We start from the raw sequence: 23,114 nt of genomic DNA, 5'->3' as shown, positions 1-23,114 counted from the left end.
CCTCGGTGTGGTAGCCTTGTTTTCCTCGAGTTTGGCCGCTGAGTGATCAGCCTGCTTCACTGCTCTATTAGTGTGGGGGCGGTGGGGCAGAATGTGAAGAGGTGTCCACACACATGTTTGAAACAGACCTGTTCTACTAAGCGTGAGGGGTGATGTGTGATTTTGCTGGAATGCAGTAGAAAGCAGCAGATTCCAGGCTGCTGTTATGTCCTCAGGCCTCAACGCTCACTGCAGCTTCTAGTAGGCGGCTGAAACGGAGAATGGGGCGCCGTTTCGGGGACTGAGGGTCAGACATCACAGCTGAGCCAGATTCGAGCCCACAGGCCTGTGTGCCGGAATCAGGGCTTATATGTGATTCTTTTGTCTCAGTCGCCCCATCTGAGTGTCCCTCTTGGGCCTGATTGGTGGGTGGGTGGGTTACATAGCCCCTACTGGATTCTGTTTGATAATCATGACTTGTAGCACCAAACACACAGGCAACATTGAAATATTTGAAACATGTTTAATGCTCTTTACAAAAAGATTTCATTTCAGACATATAAAATGTACAATTTTAAAACTGTCTAGTTTTTGTTTGAGCAGAGTACCAAAATACAAAAAGGGGGTGTTATAACATCAGATCCACTACATGTAATCAAAGGTTTATATTTTTAAAGAACAGGAAAAAGGACATTATTGGGCTACATGCAGTCTGGGTATATACATGGAGAGGGGTTCTGGTGCACAGTATGACTGGCAGCTCCGCTTGGCCCTCTGAAAACCGTCTCTGACTATCTCTCTGAGCAGCCAAGCTCTCCCTAAAAAGGCTGTGATGTCACGATGATGTCAGCACACTGCACGCCATCATCTTGGTGAACGGTGTACATCCAGCTTTTCCTGCTTCAGTTGCTTAACACCGCTTCCGTCGTTCCAACATGATATATAAGGCTGATTATATTGAGGAAAATACTTCATTAGTGTTATTTTTTTCTTGTTGATATACATAGTTCTGCTAATAAATTGGACCACGTAAGCCTGACAAATGCACATAACCGTCCAGGAATTCAGTCAGCCTGTCCAGAATGTTCCCCCAGTCTCCAAATCGGCATGTGAGCCAAGGTTTGCTGTTTGCTCTCTTTGGTAATCTTCATTCCGAATGGCTTCCGGACAAAAGTCACCTGCTGTGGATTTTGACTGTTAGGGAAACTCCCGTGTAATCCAGGGCCAGTGATGTTTATGGGTTTATTTTCCCAGAGGCTTTTACTGGAGGACTGCACTGGAGAGGATTCCACTGTTCGTAATCAACACATTTTACAATGTCGGATCTTTCTGACTGACAGCAGTTACACATTTTAAGTTAATATGTGTGAAATCTTACAGCCTAATTCTATAAAATCACACACATTATAATTATGAAACTAAGATCTTCTGTCTTTTCTGTCCTGAAGCCTTATTCCAACTTGAGCATAGCTGCCTGTTTCTGCTGGTCTTCCTGTCTAATTCCTGTGTCACAGACTGGATGCAGCTTCAGATCAGCCTCTTAGACCAGGAAGAGAGACCCACAGCATCACACACCTGTCTGACTGTCTGACAACACGCCTATCTGACTGTCTGACAACACGCCTGCCTGACAGTGTGACAACACGCCTGTCTGACCACACGCCTGTCTGACAACACACCTATCTGATGGTATGACAACACGCCTGTTTGACCACACGCCTGTCTGACAACACACCTATCTGACAGTATGACAACACGCCTGTCTGACAACATGCCTGTTTGACAACACGCCTGTCTGACCACATGCCTGTCTGACAACACGCCTGTCTGACAACACGCCTGTCTGATGGTGTGACAACACGCCTGTCAGACCACACGCCTGTCTGACAACACGCCTGTCTGACCACATACTTGTCTCACCGGTCCTTCAAAACAAACTGCTGAATTCAATATGGTTTTAAATGAACACAAACATGTATCTATATATGTCCTCTGGAGGACATACTGATCATGTCAAGATTTTTGTAGTTTAGGGTGAAAATGCATTTTACAGATAGACAATCTGGACTGTAAATACTGTAAATTATTGTACATTTAAAATTTCTTTAAGTACGCAGTTCTATAAAGTCAGCTTTAAAAATAAGTACTTACAAAGCGCAATGTGTGGCTGAATACCTCTCCTTTGTTTCCTTCTTGTGGTTTTTATTACCATGTAAGCAGGATGCTGCAAAGTAAACCATGTGAACCATGTGTTTACCGGAGGGAGGTGCTTCAGACGGCGGTAAGGCACAGGGGGGGGCAGCCCCTTCCCCAGAAGTAACTGTGATGTCACAATGCCAGCCAGCCCACAAAGGGTTCTAAGGAGAATTAGAAGGCCCCTTTCACACACACACGGACCCTTCCCTTAGAACCCCCCCCCCCCGTTCACGTTCCTGTAATGCTCCAGGTTCCTTGTGATCACTCCAAGCAGCGTGCGGAGCGGCAGGTTCCAGTCAAAATACAGCAGGCTTCAGCGTGTATTTGAGGGTGGGGGGGGGGGGGGGCAGGGGCCTGTGCTGCTCCATTTCAAGGCTTCAGTCTGCAGAATCTTGACTGTCAGATGGGGGGGCGTATTTCAGCCGAAAGGTTCCTGGGGGAGAAAAAGCCCTGGTTAGTGAGCCGGAGGAGGCGGGCGTCAGACAGCGTAAGCGACGCACATGCAGGCCTGCCGCCGGCCTGCTACCTTGCTGGCCAGATTCCATGAGGGGCTGCTTGCAGTCCTGCGCCCAGTGGCCGCTCACGCCACAGTTGTAGCAGGAGACGTTGCCCTTCTTCTGCTCGCCGCCCCCATTGCCCACGGCCACCTGCGGCTGATAGATGCCGGCCGCGGCCCCCAGGAAGCCCTGCATGGGTGGCAGCACCAGGCCCGCCTGCGTCTCATGGGGCAGGCTGCCGCTGTACAGGGGCGGCGCCACCAGGGGGTAGGAGAAGGGAGCGCTGGCACTGTGGGGCTGGGGGTGGGGCCCGGCCAGCAGCGGGCTGAGGTGCAGCAGGGGCCCAAGCGTGAGCACCGACGGGCCCGAGAAGGGGTGCTGGAAGTAGCCTGCGTAGCCTGCAGGCAGGGCGCAGTAGGAGCCACAGCTGCCGCTGCAACCGCAGGAGCTGCAGACGCACGTGGGGGGCTGCGTGCCCGTCCCGCCTGAGCCGGTCTCCGTAGAAACTGCGCCGGACGTAGGTGGGGCGGATGGTCCGGGGTGACCCTTTGCACAACGGGTGCTTTCGGGTGCCGTCACCACGGCAATGCTGCTGGCGGGGGGGAAGGTCGACCAGGAGGCGGAGAAGTGTCCCGCGCGGTGAGGGGACGCGGGAGGGACCGAAGGGGACAGCTGCGGCTGGAGGGGGGGCCGCGACACGTGGTGCAGGGTGTTGGAGGTGGCTGTCGGGGCCGTGCTCGTCTCCACCATCAGGCCCGGGGGGGACCGCAGCGCTGCCAGCGCGCCCTGGGGGGCAGCGCCGTCGGAGAGGATCGCCGGTGCCAGCTCCAGACTCAGGCCGGGGAAGCGGCTTTCCAGCTGCATGCTGACGGCCACGCCGGGACACATGGGCTTGGCACGGTCCTCCGAGCAAAGGGGGGACAGGACGGAAGGGGGGGGCGGGGGAGGGCGGGGCTTGCGAGGGGGGCCAAGGACACGCCCAGGTGAGAGGAGGGGCAGGACTTGGGGAGGTAGAGGCAGGTGGTAGGGAGATGATGATGAAGAGGCGTCATTCTGGACAGGAAGAACCTGAGCGGTGGGTCGGATCGGTCCGCTCGGCACCGTATGGTTCAGCAGCACACAAGACCGCTCTCTGTCCCCAGGTTCTGACCCAGTTTCTGTTCCTATGGCAAGATAAGCAGCAGGGGATGTTGTGGCATGTTAGAGTAATACAGTAACCAAGATACAAACTAAATTAAATGTATTCCCTACTGCTCTCACACAGCTCATTGCCAATACAATGTTCACAAGAAGTTTGAAAAAGATCCATGTAATATGTTCAGAGTTACTGCGTTCTACAGGCGTCGTTTCCTTCCTTTGCTGCCACACAGCGCTGCTGCTTCATTTTTGAGGCAACTGGTCTCAAAATGATTTTCATCCGCATAATGTTTTTATGAAGCACTTATAAGATCCCTGAAATATTTTCTGAATTTTCACGTTCACATGGTCAAGTGTCGTCTGCAGTCACTCTTTACTTTGAGCAGCACTGTTTCAATTTTGGTGTGATTTGATTAGTTCCAGTTCCAAAGTTTGATTAGTTCCAGACCTTCACCCATACAATGTCCTTCAAATACAAAAAAAAAAAAAAAAAAAAAAAAAAAAACAAATACTTTTAACACTCATGCTAAGGGGATCAAGTGTGCATCAGCGGACCGGTCCCAAAGCCAGATGTATTCCCCATCCAGGGAGCACAATAATTAGGTCTGCAGCAACATAAATAAATTGTCACTGTATTATAGAGACTATATTTTATATTTGTACACTCTATATTCAACTTCATTTCTATATTTTTCTGTTTTTCAAGGGTACGGCAGTTGCCTGATCGTGTGTGCCGCGCAGGGGCTGGGGTACTTACGTCTGCGTGGCTCTGCAGTTACACTGGCCTTAACGCTGTCAAGGGCCTCGTCGCGGGGGCCCATGGGGCTGGAGGGGGAACTGGAGTAGCCTGAGGAGGAGCCGCTGTCCCGGGGGAAAGGGAGGGAGCTGCTGTCCACCTCTACCCGCAGCTCTAAGATGGAGGCAGTCAGATACACACATACACACGCGTGTTGTTTACATACGTGTGAGTCACTGCTGGTGGTACCGTGGGTGCCGTGTGTGCGGGGTACCTGCACTGCTGGTGCTCGGCGCGATGTGGCTGGATGGGGCCACTCTGGCCACCCCACCGCAGGTCACCGGGAACTGGGAAACCACATACCTCTTCTCAGACTTCTCCCTACTGGCACTACAGGGGAAGAACACATGACGGCAAAAGCGTGTTTCGATTTCACGCGGGGGGGGGCATGTCCATTTGTTAGTGGTCAGCTCGTTAGTGGACTATCTTGTTCTCGTCCACCTGTTTCTAGAATGATACCTGGTTTCACAGATTCCAAATTAAGGTTCCCACGCTCCTGACCAGGACAAGTAGCTGGAATATTGTGTTTGTACTGCACTCTCGGGAAAAGGGCATTAAAGACGGCCGATGAGAGGGGGCATGAGTCAGACAGGGTGGTTTATGGAGAACTACATGCCCAAGTGGACCCCAGACAGGCTCCCGCCATTCCAGGGGGCTCCGAGACACACATGAGCATGCTAAAGACCCCCCTGCTGGCATTCTGCCCATGGTAGCGCCGCGCTGCGCCGCTGTTGCTATTTTAACACCCAGGCCACATATTCGGTTTCCCTCACTTGAGATAGGTAGGGATCGGCAGCTCTCTCGTGTAAATGTGATCTCACGTTGTAGCGGATCGAAAACTGACCCATACAGTAAAGCGCCGAGAACACGACCATTAAAAGTAAAAATAAGCAGCGCCTGTTAAGACACAGAGTATCTTGAGGGATATGTAGCCCTGTTTACCTGCAGGGCCGGGCAGGCTCTGGCTGCTTGTGTTCTTGGCAAGACTGGTCTTACTAACTTTCCTACCAAGAACAAAATTGGGTACAAAATTGCAGTACAAATGCAATGAATCATGGGATTGGTCTCATTTGATGAGGATGCAACCGATGCATCCTTGAAATTTAGGGTGGGGCAAGAACGACAGCCAGGGATTTTTACGGTCTTCTGTACGTCTGTTCTTGAGTATGGGACCTGTACTTCGGCAATGGAAGATGACATCAAACGGCTATGTGAGAACACAACAACAGTCAAGTATGCACATTGAGAAACACCCCTAGTCTCTGGCTAACACTGGATGCTCTTTCTTGATACTGATCAGTCGCAGGAAGCGACGCCACGCCAAGCCCAGCCTAGCTGGCTCCCTGACAGCTGTTTGCATGTCATGAACTATCTGCCTTGCCTTGCTTTGGACAGAATAATCTTCCAAATGAACAATGATAAAACTATCCTTGTTTATTGTTTTATTCACTTCATCGTTAGGTGCCTTTGTCTATAGCAGGCTGTCCCAATTGCCCGTCCAGGATTCGACAAGGAATGCTGGGGGTTTGGGGGAGGGGTTGGTTAATTTCCAAAAATAAAGCATAAATTTGAAAGACACACCTTTCATATGACCCCTGATGCATCCTGTTTGCACGTAAAAAATTGGAAACAGTTGAACTCGTTAAATCTCTCATGACAGCTGATCCACTCCTCCCCGCCCCCATCCCCACTGGCAGACAAGTTCTACCAGGTCGTGACATTTTTGTATGACATGCACAAGTCCGAGGCCTTTGAAAGGTTAGGAAGCCATACTCTGTAGCACAGCCAACCCCCACCAGCCCCACACCCCCGGCACCTCAGACGGGTCACCCGCAGCGGGCTCCTAGCACAGCGCCCTGTTGGTGGTGCTGCACTCTGGTCTACAGCCTTACAGACAGTACAAAGAGCCCCAGGGTACAGATGGACCGATTCCAGGCCGCGGGGGTGAGTCAGGCACCCAGACACTCTCACAGTCACTCCTATCAATATTCGCTCACTAGGGGCCCCCGGAAGGAATCTCCCACATGAATGAGAGAAAGGTCTAAGTGTTACAGACAGGTTGGGTTAGGGTTTGGGTTAGGGTTAGGTTATTCTAATCCAGGGCTGCCCACCCCTGCTCCTGGAGATCTACCACCCTGCAGAGTTTAGTGCAGCCCTAATTTAATGACTTAATGATTCTGAGTGTCATCGATCCCAGGGACTGGGCCCCCAATAAGGGCGTTTGCCCCGGGTGTGGCCCGGCCCGATTGCTGGCCCCTTTAACTAAGCGGCCTGGTGTTGCCCACCCTAACCCCTTTAACTAAGCGGCCTGGTTTTGCCCACCCTAACCCCTTTAACTAAGCGGTCTGGTGTTGCCCACCCTAACCCCTTTAACTAAGCGGCCTGGTGTTGCCCACCCTAACCCCTTTAACTAAGCGGCCTGGTGTTGCCCACCCTAACCCCTTTAACTAAGCGGCCTGGTTTTGCCCACCCTAACCCCTTTAACTAAGCGGCCTGGTGTTGCCCACCCTAACCCCTTTAACTAAGCGGCCTGGTGTTGCCCACCCTTACCCCTTTAACTAAGCGGCCTGGTGTTGCCCACCCTAACCCCTTTAACTAAGCGGTCTGGTGTTGCCCACCCTAACCCCTTTAACTAAGCGGCCTGGTGTTGCCCACCCTAACCCCTTTAACTAAGCGGCCTGGTGTTGCCCACCCTAACCCCTTTAACTAAGCGGCCTGGTTTTGCCCACCCTAACCCCTTTAACTAAGCGGCCTGGTGTTGCCCACCCTAACCCCTTTAACTAAGCGGCCTGGTGTTGCCCACCCTAACCCCTTTAACTAAGCGGCCTGGTTTTGCCCACCCTAACCCCTTTAACTAAGCGGCCTGGTGTTGCCCACCCTAACCCCTTTAACTAAGCGGCCTGGTTTTGCCCACCCTAACCCCTTTAACTAAGCGGCCTGGTGTTGCCCACCCTAGCCCCTTTAACTAAGCGGCCTGGTTTTGCCCACCCAAACCCCTTTAACTAAGCGGCCTGGTTTTGCCCACCCTAACCCCTTTAACTAAGCGGCCTGGTGTTGCCCACCCTAACCCCTTTAACTAAGCGGCCTGGTTTTGCCCACCCTAACCCCTTTAACTAAGCGGCCTGGTTTTGCCCACCCTAACCCCTTTAACTAAGCGGCCTGGTGTTTCCCACCCTAACCCCTTTAACTAAACGGCCTGGTTTTGCCCACCCTAACCCCTTTAACTAAGCGGTCTGGTGTTGCCCACCCTAACCCCTTTAACTAAGCGGCCTGGTTTTGCCCACCCTAACCCCTTTAACTAAGCGGCCTGGTGTTTCCCACCCTAACCCCTTTAACTAAGCGGCCTGGTTTTGCCCACCCTAGCCCCTTTAACTAAGCGGCCTGGTTTTGCCCACCCTAACCCCTTTAACTAAGCGGCCTGGTTTTGCCCACCCTAGCCCCTTTAACTAAGCGGCCTGGTTTTGCCCACCCTAACCCCTTTAACTAAGCGGCCTGGTGTTGCCCACCCTAACCCCTTTAACTAAGCGGCCTGGTTTTGCCCACCCTAACCCCTTTAACTAAGCGGCCTGGTTTTGCCCACCCTAACCCCTTTAACTAAGCGGCCTGGTGTTTCCCACCCTAACCCCTTTAACTAAGCGGCCTGGTTTTGCCCACCCTAACCCCTTTAACTAAGCGGTCTGGTGTTGCCCACCCTAACCCCTTTAACTAAGCGGCCTGGTTTTGCCCACCCTAACCCCTTTAACTAAGCGGCCTGGTGTTTCCCACCCTAACCCCTTTAACTAAGCGGCCTGGTTTTGCCCACCCTAACCCCTTTAACTAAGCGGCCTGGTTTTGCCCACCCTAACCCTTCTCCCTGCACATGCCCTGCAGTGTGGCTGCTCCCGTCTGCAGTGCGAGCTTTTGCAAACCAGCGCCACTCACTTTTGCAGTTCCAGCTGGGTCTTCAGCTTTTTCTTGGCCCCCTGTGTGAGGTCATACTTGTTGAGGTCCTCCTCGGTGAGCGCCAAGAACTGGCAGGAAGACAGAGACAGTGGAGGCAGTTCAGCCACGTAGCTTAAGATGATGCTGTGCTCATAAGTGAGGCAACTGGAACCTCGAATTACTACATTGTCTAAAATCTCACACCCAAGCTCCTCCCACCAGCTTATAATTGGCTACCTCTACTGTCTTTTAACTCCTCCCACTCAATCTTCCCCCATAATTTCTCCATCCATAATTTTAATCCCCCAAGCCTTTGCACACCATACCTAAGCCCCACCCACCTTCTCCATGGTGAGCTGCTTGAACACAGGATAGTACTTGTGCAGACGCAGTTTGCGTAGCCAGTCCAGGATCCCATTCTGCTCCGAGTTGGGCTGGGCCTGGAGGGTGGGGTTGGAGGCCGGATTTACTGAGGCCAGGCAATCCCCAGTGGGCCCCCCGCCGGAGGGCAGCCGGGGGGCCACTCCAGGAGATGGGAAGTGAGTGGCTGAGTGGGGCTGCAGGGAGCAGTGAGAACTGATGACGGGCTGGATGCTGGCCACTCCGCAGACCGGCCTATTAGGAGGGATCATGGGGGAAGAGAGAAGAGGATCAGCTCGTCCTTTTCACACAGACAGATGCAGATGTAGATGGACCACCAAGGACAAAGCAGACAGTGCTGACACTTTAAACCTGCTACACACAGAGGACATGCTGAAGTTCCTCACATCTAAGTAGATCATAACCAGCTGGAATGCCTGACTTTCTCCCCCCCCCCCCCGAACTCTAAAGTGGTACAGTCCAGCCGTGAGCAGCAGTGCTAACCACATGATAACCAGTGGCATGCTGACAGCTCTCCGGCACCACTGTACGCATTGTCATTTCCTAGTGACAACCACCAAAGCTTGGAACGTCACGCCTTCCCATTACTACAGGGGCAAAGTATGTGTCCAGTATAAACGTGTGTGTGAATCACAAAATGTCAGATGGTGCAACCAAAAAATGATTACAAATAAACAAAAGTAACAATTTAAGTGTCCACAATGCATTCAACACTGTTAATTCATGTCCTCGTGTGGGTGAGGACCATGACTCACCTGGGCAAACTACTGGCTCCTCTGTATTGCAGTGAACAGCCAAAATCTGAGTGGGTGGGAAGAGAAAAGTGTTTTAGAAAGAAAAAACACTCCCACCGTTGAGTGGCATAATCACACACATTATTAAGCTGCACACGCTCGCACACTGGGCTTTGAGCTTCATCCCATTGTGAGATCACAGTCACACAATTCTGAACTCCGACTGGAGGACAATTACAGCCCACTGACCAAAACATAACGCACACACAAACCACTGTCGGCTGCCTTACTCGTGTTGGGAGGGATCTGAGGACCCTGGGCAGGGCTGAAGAACTGCCTGACCTGCTCGTGCATCAGCAGGTGTGGTGGCAGCTTAGCCAGGCACCTTGAGAGAGAATGCAAATGGCTGAGAGCTGCCATCGCTCACAGCATCGCCACCTATCTGCAGGAGGACCAAGGTACTGGCACCTCACCTGGGATCTGGCTGGTGTGGGGGATCCAGGGGAGACAAGGACAAGTATTTCTCAAGCCCATCATCTGGGAAGAGCTGGCTTATCTGAGAGGCACAACACAACAGGTGTTTGTAGCCAGGAGCAGACTGGCAGCGTGCAAAATACAGCATCTACAGACACAAAGACAGCTAAATGGGACTATATATCCCAATCACACTGTCAAAATGATCTATTGTGCTTTAATATCATTCAAAACAAAAGAAAAGAGGGAAAAGACAAAATTTATAACAAATACCTTTGACAAACAAAAGTAGCAATTTATTTTTAAACCCTCAGACTGAGGGTTTAAAAATGTGAATTTAAAAAAGTTTTGAAAATGGTTGAGTTAATACTAAATTAGCATACTAACCATTCTACCTAGAAACAACATTTGGCATGTGTCTGCTTAATTCACTAATTCAGTCACATTTATACAGCAACCCTCCCCAAAGCTGCTGCCCCAAACATATAAGCTTCAGGATGCCGCACTGTGACTTCTCTTTGTATCACTTAAATCCCAGGAATCTAATCATTAAACAATTAAACTTGTCGTTAATCGTAAAAAAATTGTGCCCAGATATATTTTAAACTACGTACTGAAGTCCTCCGTCAGCAAGGGGGCGCCAAAGCCTTCTTAACACAATGCAACAATCATCTCGGTCAATCATTCTACAACAAATATTTAGTTGTCTTCAAGTGGTGTTTATGTCAGCTGACTAGACTCGTGCCACATGTCTATGACAAGGCGGCAAAATACTCAATCACCGTCAACTGCCTGGCAGGGATCCCCACGAGGGCCCGGAGCAGATGCACTGCTCTCCGCAAATCAATCCCCAAATGCTTGACTATTCACAAGCCTGTAATGACTGCAAACAGCAAGCACATGGATGCTGTAGGGAGTACACTGAGGAAAGATGCCCAAATGCAGCTTCGACAAGACAATCACACAAAGAAGACTCAGCTAATGACAGAAAAGATAATCACCCGTGAGCCAGGTCATGCTAACTCGTGCATCATTTTCTGTATTCAACCTTCTCATAAAAAGATATTTCCAGTCTCTTGGGATTTCTCAGGTCTGTTGAGCAATTTCATGGTCATTCCTGCAAAGACTATGCCTAGGCCTGATTCTTTGTTCGATTTTGAATCCTTCTGGACTTTTCTATTTTATAAACATAAGCGAGGGGAAGCCTGACTTATCAGGTGCCACATGGGTGGGGGAGGGGGGGGGCTCTCAGCCATGTCTGCTCCTAATTGATTAATGTAATTCTTCAGCAGTGACTAACTTCAACCTGAAGACTAGGTGAAAACTGGCGCTTTACCATGAGATAAACATCCGTCTGAAATCTAAAGTTCTAAAGCAGCGGAGGACAGCAACTTCATAATCCTGTATTAACATGTGACAACTAATTTTACAATCCTTAAGGGGATATATGACCATTTTTTCATTAAAATATTGATAAATTATTACATCAAAGAGTGGTTGAATGTTAAGATAGACCATGGAAAAGTTGTATGTGCGATTAATGTATATATGAAATGTTAATGGTTAAGTACATTTCGGTCAACATGTAAAAATATATCCGTTTTGTTAGCTCCTAATAACAGTTATGTTCTGACTGACAGCTGACACCAATAATGAATTTAAAGCAATTTAAAGTCCTGTGAAATCCTTATGTATCCTGTGGTTACACTGACCTGTTGGTAAGCTCACTACACTGTGTTAATGAGACTCACACAGACGTGCATGTCGTCATCCTCCATCTTGGACCTCACCTTGGACAGAAACTCCATCGCATCCTGAGAAGTCCGGGAGACAACAGATATCGTGGAGTCTGACCACAGCACCTTCAAGACAGGAAGTGACCTTTCACATCGGGGAGCACAGACCCAGCTCCTGTGTCCTGCATTACCGCCTATCATCACTGCAGCTGGGGGGGCTCTGGACCGCCGCTAAAAAGGGCAGCTAGCAGACGGCTGTCAAGTCTCAATTAGCATTAATCGGTTTGCTGCGTAACAGACAGCATAGATGGAGCTACAGAAGAGCTACAGAAACCACACAAAGCAAAAGGTGTGGCTCTGCTTGAGAGGAAGAGACGGATGGAGGTACCCAGAGATGCTGGACCACTGCTGACCTTGGAGGATTAACAGCACAGACTGCAACCTTAAAAAAACAGCAACAGGCAGCCCCTTCACCAGGGAGAGAGCCGGCAGGCAAACAAACATTTGAAGCGCTCCATCCTCTCTGAGCCCAGGAGAGCTGTACGATAATCGATGTGGCACTTCCTGAGCACTGCAGAGCGGGGCACAGACACCACAAGTAACAGAAAGGGAGACGTGACCCCAGCACCCTCCGGGGTGTCAGGGCGTCTTCCCCGCGCTGGCCGGCTGCCCCATGCTCTCACCTCGAAGGTGTACTCGCCCACCTTCTCCGCCTTCTGAGTCAGGCTCTTCAGCTCAATCCTCTCGATGTTTGCTGGAAGACGGAAGAGCATCTCATTAGCACCTCATGTCTGAATGGGGGGGGTCATGGGCGGGCATTACGCTCCTGCTTAATCCCAAAGCCCCAGGGAGGCTCTGGGGACACGCGGTGGGTGGCAGGAGGAGTCAAGGGGAGCGGGGGTGAGGTACGGGGGCAACACCTAAAAACAGGAAATGAGCAGCACACACACGTACAGACTCACACACACAGACTCACACACACAGACTCACACAGACATGGCCTCCCTTCCTGCTGACCGGTGCTGAATGAACATGCTCCACATGAGGAATGAGCAGATACAGAGAACTGCCCCCCCCCCCCCCCCCCAAAAGCCTCTCAGACAAGTGTGAACACATCTGGAATGTGCTGGAGTGTCATTGCAGCTCCCCAGGGCCCCGCATCCACGCCCCCACCCCCCACCCTGCGCAGTCCCTATTTTGCTCACTTTTAAATGCTCCCTCCATTAAAACAGCAAACACATTATAAACAGAATCCCCCCTCCCTGAGTTAACGCAGAGGAACAGCTGGGGTAGGGCGTGGTCAGAGCGCAGTGGGGGGCAGGCGATCTGCTGACAGAGGGCACTGCCACGCTGACCCCAGTGCATCGCCAGGCATGTGCACAAACACCTGTGGTATCCCAGCCGCTCTGCACCCCCCCTGGTGTCAAGCTGACTAAGGCTGCCTATTTTTAGGCCCGGCATGCAAGGCAGAATGTCCCCCCCCAACCCAAGCCAAGAGCGGTCCGTCTGCATGGCCCCACACGATCTGCCCGGGCCTGAGCACATTCCACAGGTGTCTGCCCTCCCCCCTCCCAGCACCCCCTAACTCCCACAATGCACCACGCCAAGCCTTTCAGCCAGTTAGAGAGAGGCGGTCCCACACCGGCGTCCTTGGTCAGGGTGACCCAGGATCAAGCAGGTCATGTGTGAATGGCATGTGCAGGAAGGAGACCCAAGAGCAGCGCGAATGCGCCGCAGAGGATGCTGGGAAGTCGGCATGTTTCACAAGTGCCCGCTCTGTCCCCTTGGGCCAAGCCCCCTGTCCCACATCCTGCACCCCTGGGATCACAGACATGCTGGGAATTCCCTGTGTGGAGTAACTGCCGCCCCCCCCCCCTCCCTCCCCAACCCGCCCTCCCGCTCATCATCGTGGAAAATCCGGAACGTGCTATGAGTGTGACCATGGCATGGGGCAGGGCGACCCGGTCCGCCAGCACGCAGAGCCATTGTGACCATGACCGACACAGCACCATGACCGACACAGCACCGTGGCTTGCTCGAGTTCCCGCCGTGTTTCACTAGATTTACTGATTTGCATGGAGCGTGTAGGTTGTCATGGGAACACCCTCTTTACACGGCACAGATGGAATCCTGTGAAGCTTACACCCCAGCTGGCAATCCCCGGAATCCAGCCAGCCAATCAGAGCCGTGGCCGGAAGCAGGAGTGCATCCCATTGGCCGCTAAGACAGAACATGCACCGGTGGGGCCGGTGCTGCCTGCCACAGACGCCCATCAGCTAACTACCAGGACAACTGATACATGCACATATAAGGTATTAAATGCAAGCATTAAAACATGAGCGAGATCCTCCTCACCTGAACAAACAGGCTGTAAGCACAGCGGCAGGCCGCACGGCGGCAGGCCGCACAGCAGCAGGCCGCAGAGCGGGGCGCCCCCTCCGGGAGCCAGGGAAAGCTGAGCTCCTCACACTTAACCTGTGCTTCTTCGTTACACAGGCAGCATTTAAGGCACGGCCTGAGTGAGCAGACTGGGGGCCGCTCCGAGGCACAGGCATTCACCACAGCCCACCCCGGCGCGACCGAACACCCGCACCTATCAGCGGGGGAAGCCTTTGCGGAGGGTGCTGGTATCGGATCTGCCCTACAGAGCCGGGCAGGTACAGCGAAACCGGGGCCGCTGGCGTGGGGCAGCGAGGCGCAGTGTGGCCGGGGGCTCAGCAGCGGCATGCACCGAGATGGGGCAGTCCGCCAGGCGGTGAGGTAATGCAACCAAGCGAGAGCCGGCCAGGCGGGGGGGCCTCCCAGCAGTCAGCGCCTGCCCCGTGCCCCAGGAGACTGGGCTTCACATTGCATGGCCGCGGCTGATGGACCGTAACCCCCCCGAAACAGGCTTAGGGCCACCTGAACATATCTGAATTAGCAATCCTGTCTGAACCCCTGCTGGACTGAAGCTGGTGCAAACCTCAAGCTGGTTGTATACTTCAAACGACGGTTAGAAAAAACACAAACAAACACGTTGGCAAGAACAATATATTGCATATGTAAACGCAAACAAACGTATTGTGGCGAGTGCGTGAGTCATTTTAATGAAGGAGATGACAGCTCTTATAAAATGGAAGTTTCGCTCTTTATTAATACTAGCAGGGGCAGGCAGCAATTTACACAGCAGGGTTACACGCTAAGGAAACACACGCATTCCACGGCAAACATTACACGCTTACGATATTTACCAGAAACACAAATACACCAGGACACATATTAAATTAATTTACAGATACACACGGTGCTGCCTGCAACTGCATAAATAGTCCAGCTGACCGCGGTGCAGTCGTACAGAGTGGAGCGTCTTAGTGAATTCTGACCCTGACCTTTAACCCCTGTACCAGAGAAGCTGCACCAAGAGGAAAGGGCCAATCGAGGGCAGTGAGAGGGACCACAAGAAACGAAAAAGTCGTGGATCACTGCAGTGCTGAAAGACTCATACATTCTCATATTGCCAAAATGAAGAAAAATCCCATCTATTTCGTCCATATGTGGCCACCTTCAAGACCTTCAGTATGCATCATCACGCCTGCCCCATCCCTGCTGCCACATCCCACACTGCTGCCCCATCCCTGCTGCCACATCCCACACTGCTGCCCCATCCCTGCTGCCACATCCCACACTGCTGCCCTGCCTCCAGCCCCACCCTGCTGCCACACCCCACACAGAGAGAATGAGGAGAAGCTTCTTCCCTCGAGCTATTCAGTGTATGAACCAGGACAATAACCAGGATGTGAGAGAGTGACAGCGATGGAGTGACATCATCAACCCTTCACTCTTCCCCCCTCCAATGCATAACACTGTGGGCTATATGTATTATATTATATTGCATTACATCAGGGGTGCCCAACTCCAGTCCTGGGGGGCCAGAGCCCTGTGTAGCTTAGTTCTTTCCCGGTTCCATCACAAGCAATTCAGCTCAACAGCTGTGTGGTAATTAGCACAAGGAGTTGAATCAGGTGTGTAAATTAGGGGAAACCCAAAAATGTGCAGGACTCTGGCCCCCCAGGACTGGAGTTGGGCAGCCCTGTATTACATTATACCATATTATGCATTCCACACTTCTACTTCTATGCCATCCCATCGTAAACTCCATGTTCAATGTTATTCTAGAGTGCAATATATGTACATAGCAGAGATATATTTTGTACATCCCTGTATATAGTATAGGTACTACTATATCTAATCTCCTTCATTTCTTTTTATAGTTTTAAAGTGTTTTATTTACATTTCCTTGGAGCAGTATCAATAAGCATTTCACTGCAGGTTGTACTATGTATGATGATGCATGTGACAAATAAAATTTGAATTTGAACACTGTTGCCCCACCCTGCCACTAGCTCCGCCCCACCATGATGTCACACCCCACCATACTGTCCCACCCTGCTGCCCCGCCCCCCACTGACGCCCTGCCACGAGCCTGTCCCTGCCCCGCCTCGCTCCCCACCCCAAGCCCCACCCTGCCTCATTCCGTCCACACATCCAAAACCCTCCACAGACAGGTAACAGAACGCTACAGGACTGGGGAGGGCCGGTCCTGGCCGGCCCCTCCCATGTGATGCCCCACCCCTGCAGATTCGCATGATCCTATTAAGCGATAAAAATAAATAAATGCTTCTTGGCAGGCATTGGCTTTTCAGCCTGAACTCATCCCCTCCCCCCCAGACAGATTATTATTTTACCACTGCTAGGTGGTGAACCATCAGTCACATTTTTCTTAATGCGGGACGTTCACCCCAGCAGCCCCATGGCGGGGGGGACATTATACTGCCAGCAGGAGAAACAAGAGATTTTTCCCGACCTTATAAAAAAAAGGCACTCGGAAAATTATGCACAGAAGTAACCAACGTGATCCCCCACAGGCCAAGGGGACTTTCCCAGCAGCATTCGAGGCAGAGCAGGGCTGCGCTCAGCCTCACGGATAGTGACATCATGGCCACTCTACCAGCCCAGCACCGTCTGAGTCACCTCTGCAACGCGAGTATAGACAGCCCAGCCAACCAGAAACAGCTACCCTCACTACCGGCTCAACATCTCCCCCCTCCGTGACAAGCTGCAAGGAATGCAAGCCCTTGACGCCTTCCCGGCTCGAACCTCCAAGACAGGCCGACCCACAGAGCCACCGAGTGGAGGTTCTGGCCAAGCGCAAGGTCTGGGGAAACATCTCGTGTTCCTGACGACCTGTCATGTTTGTGTTCTTTGAAAGCATCTCTCTCTGACTGGTGGCTGGATGGCATTGCTCTGCTTCGATCCACCCCGCAGGAAAGCAGACAGACCGTGGCTTTGGCTGCTGATGCCGCTTACCTTTATTGGCCTTCCCCGCGTGGACCTTAATCAGCAGCTCCTGGCCAGACAGCGAGGGAGCCTGTGATTGGGAGTCCAGGCCACTAGCATCGTTTCCGTGCCCTCCCCTTTCCTCTCGGTGCAGTGCCTGTGGTACAGGGGTCAAAGGTTGGGGTCAGCATTCACTAAAGCACTCCACTCCGCACGGCTTTACACATCCGTGCGGCAGCGAAACCCGACTCTGCAGGTGACATCATGCCACTAGAATGAGCAAAAGATTGTAAAGTTGTCAACTAACGAAACACAAGGACTCATCATGTGGCTCGCTGACTCAGTAGGCCAGCGCATGAGCCCGTCTGCAAAAGGGCAACCTTGCAGTGATCAACCCAAAATGGAGAGACCTGACCAGAGTCACTCCGGTGAAAACATTCAGCTGTAAAAACCAGCCGCTGCTGAACCACCAACTCTGGAGCGTACAGCTGGATGTTTCTCCGACGTGTACCCAACAGATGGAAAGCCAGTGACCAGCCTCTGAAGCCCTGCCCCCCCTGCAGACCCTTGTTTCCACTCCCCGGAAGGAATGATGCAAACCTCTTCACATCCAAGTCACCGACTAATCAGCAACATTTTGTGCCTCTAACATATTTTAAACACCGAAGGAAATGATCAGTCATGGCTACAGTGGCCAGAACTCTTCAGGGACGGTAAAGACCTCCCTGCCCCTCCCTCCCATCGAGAAGGAGCACACGCCATGGCTCCTCCTCCACGCCTCCTGGTCCAGCAGCTCTGCTGACTAGAGCCGCACAGCCAAGCCCATGTGGCTGCAGCCGCTGCCATCTCCGCCACTGCAGCCCACGCAAAAGCCTGCCAAAGCAGCTCTGGAAAAAAAGACGCAACCGTTGGGGGAAAGCTGCGGCGAGGGGGGGGTTCTGCCCAGAGTCCTGTCAGTGAGTAAGCACAGCCGATCGCCCCCACCCTCCCCATAATGGTTAGTCGCCTTCCTTTATTTGAGCTGGGCTTCTCCTGCCACTCAGAGTACAGGATAAGCATCTGGCAAAGCGCTGTCACTTGTCAGGCTTTGGGCGGAGCCTAAAGCCCCACCCCCCCATGACCAAAGGGGGAGGAGCTTGTGGTACGGCACAGCCGTGCTCAAATGGAGCGAAGCGGTGGCCTCGGCAGTGGGCGAGCAGTTTGGGCTTCCTGATGACTCACATGAGTCTCACACGGTTTATTTCAGCATAAAGAAATGTGCTGAGCAGCACTCAACAGAGGCCAAGACTAACAAAAAAAGCAAAAAAATGCCCCATTTCCTGCAGTCCTGGGTATTTTTTCCTCCACAGAGATGTATTTACACAGTCGGGCTCTCTGTGCCCTTAATTGAACACAGAGACGCGGAGCCTGTCTCCAGCTGGGCACAGAGAAAAATGGGCTCCTTGTGCCGCCTGGAGGATGTGAGCCTTTTAGGGTGCCCGTGTGGATGACGACGTGGTCACATGACCTCTGACACATGCCAACTTCAGAGCCAGAAACATGCATTACCTCCCGAGCCCAAATGTAAGCTGCTGTCCATGGGGGGCGCTCTCCAGCAAGCCACGTCCGTCACCAGCGGGTTACGGAAAGTTTCTGCTCGGGACCCCAGATGAGAGACTCCCACGACCCGCCGTATACCTCTGCTATCCGTCACGCCACCTAAGCAGTTAAGCTCTCAGCTGAATTAATTATTTCCCTAAATAAACCAATTTGGCCTCATCTGTCAGGGCTAAGGTTGTTCTGGGCAGACAGCCGGAAAATGAGGGCCGGGATTCAGCGCCTGACGCCGAATCGCCGCTTTCTTCCCCGCGCTCTGGCAAGATCCTTTTCTTACCGGCTGGCAATCTGGCGCCGGCCTTCCATCCGGCAACTTCCAGCTGGACAAAGGCAAAGGGTGGGCCATGGCTCGGGGGGGGGGGGGGGGTTATCGAAGCCGCCAGGATGCGGTCCAGCTAGGGCGGCAATGCAGCCCTCGACCCAGAGAGACATTGTGGGGGCAGTCGAGACGACGGGCCGGTAAGGGAGGGTTTACTCGGTAACACAACGCATGCTGCTCTCCTGCCAGGCTTACAGGCTCAGCATTTTAGGGGACGGGGCTTTTAGCCAAAGCAGCACAGACCATCATCCTTTAACAGCTTACCTGTGTATGACTTCTACACAAATAACTCAGGGCCAGTGTTCTATCAGGCATAAAACACACACTCCCACCCCCACCACCTGCATAAGTCAAACTTCACACCTGTAGCCACTGAAAACCACCGGCAAATCGACGCTAAGCCGTCAGTTACAGTTTAACACATTTTATCGCAACAGTTCCAACACAGAGATAAGCTGCAATGGTACCAACCTTGTGCGAACAGGGGAATCCAGCGGGGCAGGAGTTGAGGGTGGCATTGGTGATGTAGGTGGTGATGGTGTTGGCTGTGGGCAAGGCGGCGAGCGCACTGGTCCCTCCGCTCGCATGATGACCACCACAGGCCGCCTGCACGATGCTCTGGATCTGCGTCAGCTCCTGCCTGAGGACCTGCTTCTGGTGAAAGCTGAAGGCGGGATGGTTGGAGGCCATGGTGAAGAGCAGGAGGAACTGGTCCCCCGTCTGGCCGTCGTTGAGCTGCAGCCCGTAGTTGTTGATCACGGAGTCGATGTGGGTGAGCGTCCTGAAAAGCACTCCTGCTGCTTCCCTGTTGTCCGAGTTCAGCAGGGCCAGGGAGATGAGCAGCTTGCTGCGGACCACCTCATCCGTGATGTTGGTCAAATTCGCTAGGTCAGCTGGGTTGTTGGCCTTGATCTCGGCGTCCCTGAGGGAGTGGTAGTCTTTCCGGGCCAGGTCCTCCAAGCAGGACCCAAGAAAGCGCAGCTCGATGGGAATGCAGAGGTCAAGGAGCCCACAGAGAAACTCAGCCCTCTTAGAAGAGTTCAGCTGGGAGAACCAGCGGTAAACTCCCTCTCGCTGAAGCAAACACCTCTTTTCAACCATCTTCCAGACAAAGTTAAAACAACGTCGTATACTGATATAAGGTCATTACCAGTTATAAGTGTTCTTGTGCAGTGAAACCGTCAGCAGCACAAAGGCGCGTTACTTGCATAGCTGGATCGCCGTCTTTAAACAGAGTAGTCCATACTGTCTTTTGCAGAGAATACGTGTATAAAACTGGGCAATGGGGGTTTGTAAAAAGTTGTGAACTTTATCACGTGATCCACTCCCGTTAGATAAATCACTTTTTTTACAGTAATCGATCACGTTTAGAAAACAAACAACTTCTTTGCGACGAAAAGATCTGTTTTCTGCCTGAACGGAAATCCATAATTGTTTTGTATTATTTTGTATCCCTTCACGTCCCTCTGTAAAAGAATAAGCTTATAAGACAGCGTGTGTCGGTCTGTTTACTGTACTCCGGGGCATGGCGCAGACCGTTCAGTCATCTCTCCTCCCTCGGTTACTTCTCGGGCTCACCACGTCATTCCCTTATGGAAAGGGACGGTACGAGCTGGAAAAACACACAGGGAAAACACACGCACAAACACACCGTCTCAGCGTGGCAAGAAAACGCAGGACCCACCTCCAGGTTTTCATCGGCGCAAAAGCAAAATCCATCCCCTGCAAACAGTTTCACTTCATGCATTTCCCATTCTCGGTCCAGGACCTCCGGGTCCCGAATTGTTAGGGAGCGTCGGCCAAAAACACAGGATCACATACAAACTCCACAAACTCCAGCTTTCCTATCAACGCAAGAAGGGGATCTCTTTTTGTTTAATCACATAGCCCTTACAAAGCTGACCCACCGCATTCGTCCAAAAGAACAGGGAAATAAGTTTCCAGTCGTTCCCCTCCGAAGGGGTAGAACGGCTCAGGAAAAAATAAAGTAATATGATTTCCTCTCTCCCTCTTCAAATCATACCCTTCCTTTGAAATGGATCAAAACAGCTGTCTGGTTTACCGTCCCAAACGCCACACATTAGCCCTGCCCCGCAACCAAATTTACTACTGCGATTGGCTGTGTCGAACGTCAATAATAGCGGGCTTTAGCGCGATTGGCCGAGGTAGACTACATTCCACATATCTCTCACATGCGCTCACGCTTATGTGGATTCTGACAGTGAGGTACAGTATTCACAAGAAAACTCTGCGCCTTCATAAAGATTCATGTCGAATGTGAGCTGCAGTCCGTGTCTGAAAATTAAAACTAACCTGATTCTCCGATATATGTTGGGTTGACACTTCGTTATGAAAGGTTGAACGATAAGAAAATGTAAAGGGCTGGAGCAAAACGTCGACCATTCTTCCCAATGAGAAACTCCATTGAGTTCTGACTTGCTACCCATGTCAGCCGCACTGTCAGTCCTGTCCTCCAAGCGGCTGGGCTATGCACAGCAAAGTTTTCTCTTTGTCCACGCACTTCTGTGCCCAGGCTACGTGGGATAGCCTATCTTACACGGTAAACAAAACTCGTTTGGACTGAAAATATGGCTGTTCTCTTAGAATAGGGTCAACACGGATTTTTTTTCCTGCCTCGACGAAAGCTCATTTATCCCAGCCGATAGCACTAGTAGTAATGCTGGCATGTTTAGCCAAGTTACATTTTAAAATCTCTGATATTAGTGCATATATAATTAATTTGTGCGCGATAAACATTAATTACATTTGCGAGGTTAAAAATGCCAGAAATCTTAACATTAACTAGCATTAACCCTAATGGTTTTCTTGGAAAAACTGTCAAACTCATGTCGGTGGGTAAACTCCAGAAGCATCTCAGCCATTTAGCCGATGGGCCACTTGAGGGCGCTGTTGTCCTGCGACCGGAATAAACCGCAGTGAGAAGCGGGACGCGTAGGTCCCTTTTAAATGCGTGCATCTGTTAGTGGTGTAGATGTGTAATGTATCAATGTTGCATGGACATTTTCAAAAGGGGATGTAGCAGCTTTCTCTACCATGTAGAACGTTTTCTCAATTTTTCCTTCTTTAATCTGCATCTTGCTAAGATTTAAAGCACATTACTTGTCGTGAGATAGGCAATTTGTAGCGTTTTTATTGTGCTATGCTTCGCAGACACACGAGTATTATTAAGATCTGTTACAACTACAGGTCAGCCAATCTTTTTTTCAGATCGATTATGTGGTTTGGTCGTTCAGGGCAGCTCTGCGCTATACACCTGATACACGCATATCAACATATACCATTACAGAACAAAATATAAGAAATCCCAGAAGCACCGGGTATTATTGCGAGAGAGAACCGCTTTGTTGGTTTTAATGGTCTTCCTTAGTTCCTTTATTTTGTTACCAAAATAAAGAGTGGTTCTTTTGTGTAAAAAAAAATCCCATCCTTGATATTTAAATTCGCTCATGCCTAAGTAATTTCATGTGTGCGTATGTGTATATAATTTTCATGAGTCAGAGCTGCTTGCCCCTTCAGAAACAAGCTCTGTTGATGACAGTAATTCAGTGCCGTTAGACTGCGAGAAACGCCCGAAGACGCAACATAAGCGGCGGCGAAGCTTAACCAGCTGTCTTATATCGAAATCCCTTGAAATAATTTACACTGTAAGTGCGGTTAACACATGCACCGTTTTGAGCTTTAAAGGTGTACTAGTGTTTCGGGGAGCTGTGGAAGTCAGTCCTTGGATCAGGGGTTTCCAACACCTTCCACTGGAAATGAGGAAACTTCCACCGACTGTGTAGCAAGAAGTGTGCGTGGGTTGTGCTCATTTACCGAAATACCCCTGTCAGTTTATCGGCTTAAATCTCCTATCATTCCACCTTGGCACTCTGACGGATCTTATGTCATGTTGAGTCATTATAGATATAAGGAGAAATAAGTTGCAGATTTCTCGATCGATTTACACGATGCGAAGCCATATTGCAGTTTCTTGTATTCCATGATATGCTTATTGTAAGGAGTAGCCTACAC

The 23,114-nt window shown here is 51.3% G+C and overlaps 1 protein-coding gene across 3 annotated transcripts; it reads right to left on the bottom strand.

Annotated features, from left to right (window-relative positions):
* Positions 1-488: 488 nt before the first annotated feature.
* On the bottom strand, positions 489-21,240 carry zcchc14 (zinc finger, CCHC domain containing 14). 3 transcript variants are annotated; one of them, XR_011982279.1, is made up of 14 exons: positions 19,554-21,240; positions 17,198-17,324; positions 12,535-12,605; positions 11,867-11,977; positions 10,115-10,197; positions 9,932-10,026; positions 9,663-9,708; positions 8,868-9,141; positions 8,527-8,615; positions 4,820-4,935; positions 4,567-4,719; positions 2,702-3,835; positions 1,659-2,608; positions 489-1,578 (listed from the first exon to the last, which is right to left on the bottom strand). XR_011982279.1 is itself a non-coding variant. In XM_023841666.2 (13 exons), exons 1-13 carry the CDS (start codon positions 20,181-20,183, stop codon positions 2,553-2,555), a joined length of 2,985 nt encoding a protein of 994 aa, XP_023697434.2. In that variant the 5' UTR covers positions 20,184-21,240; the 3' UTR covers positions 489-2,552. The 3 variants fall into 3 exon arrangements, 2 of the variants coding, with proteins under 2 accessions (XP_023697434.2, XP_023697435.2); XM_023841666.2 differs by having other exon boundaries at positions 489-2,608; XM_023841667.2 differs by having other exon boundaries at positions 489-2,608; positions 11,906-11,977; positions 19,554-21,221.
* Between the last annotated feature and the right edge of the window lie 1,874 nt (positions 21,241-23,114).

This window comes from Paramormyrops kingsleyae, chromosome 13 (genome assembly GCF_048594095.1).
Source record: "Paramormyrops kingsleyae isolate MSU_618 chromosome 13, PKINGS_0.4, whole genome shotgun sequence".
Taxonomy (NCBI): domain Eukaryota; kingdom Metazoa; phylum Chordata; class Actinopteri; order Osteoglossiformes; family Mormyridae; genus Paramormyrops; species Paramormyrops kingsleyae.
The sequence above is the reverse complement of the archived record's forward strand: the minus strand, read 5'-3'. Positions and strand labels throughout refer to the sequence as shown.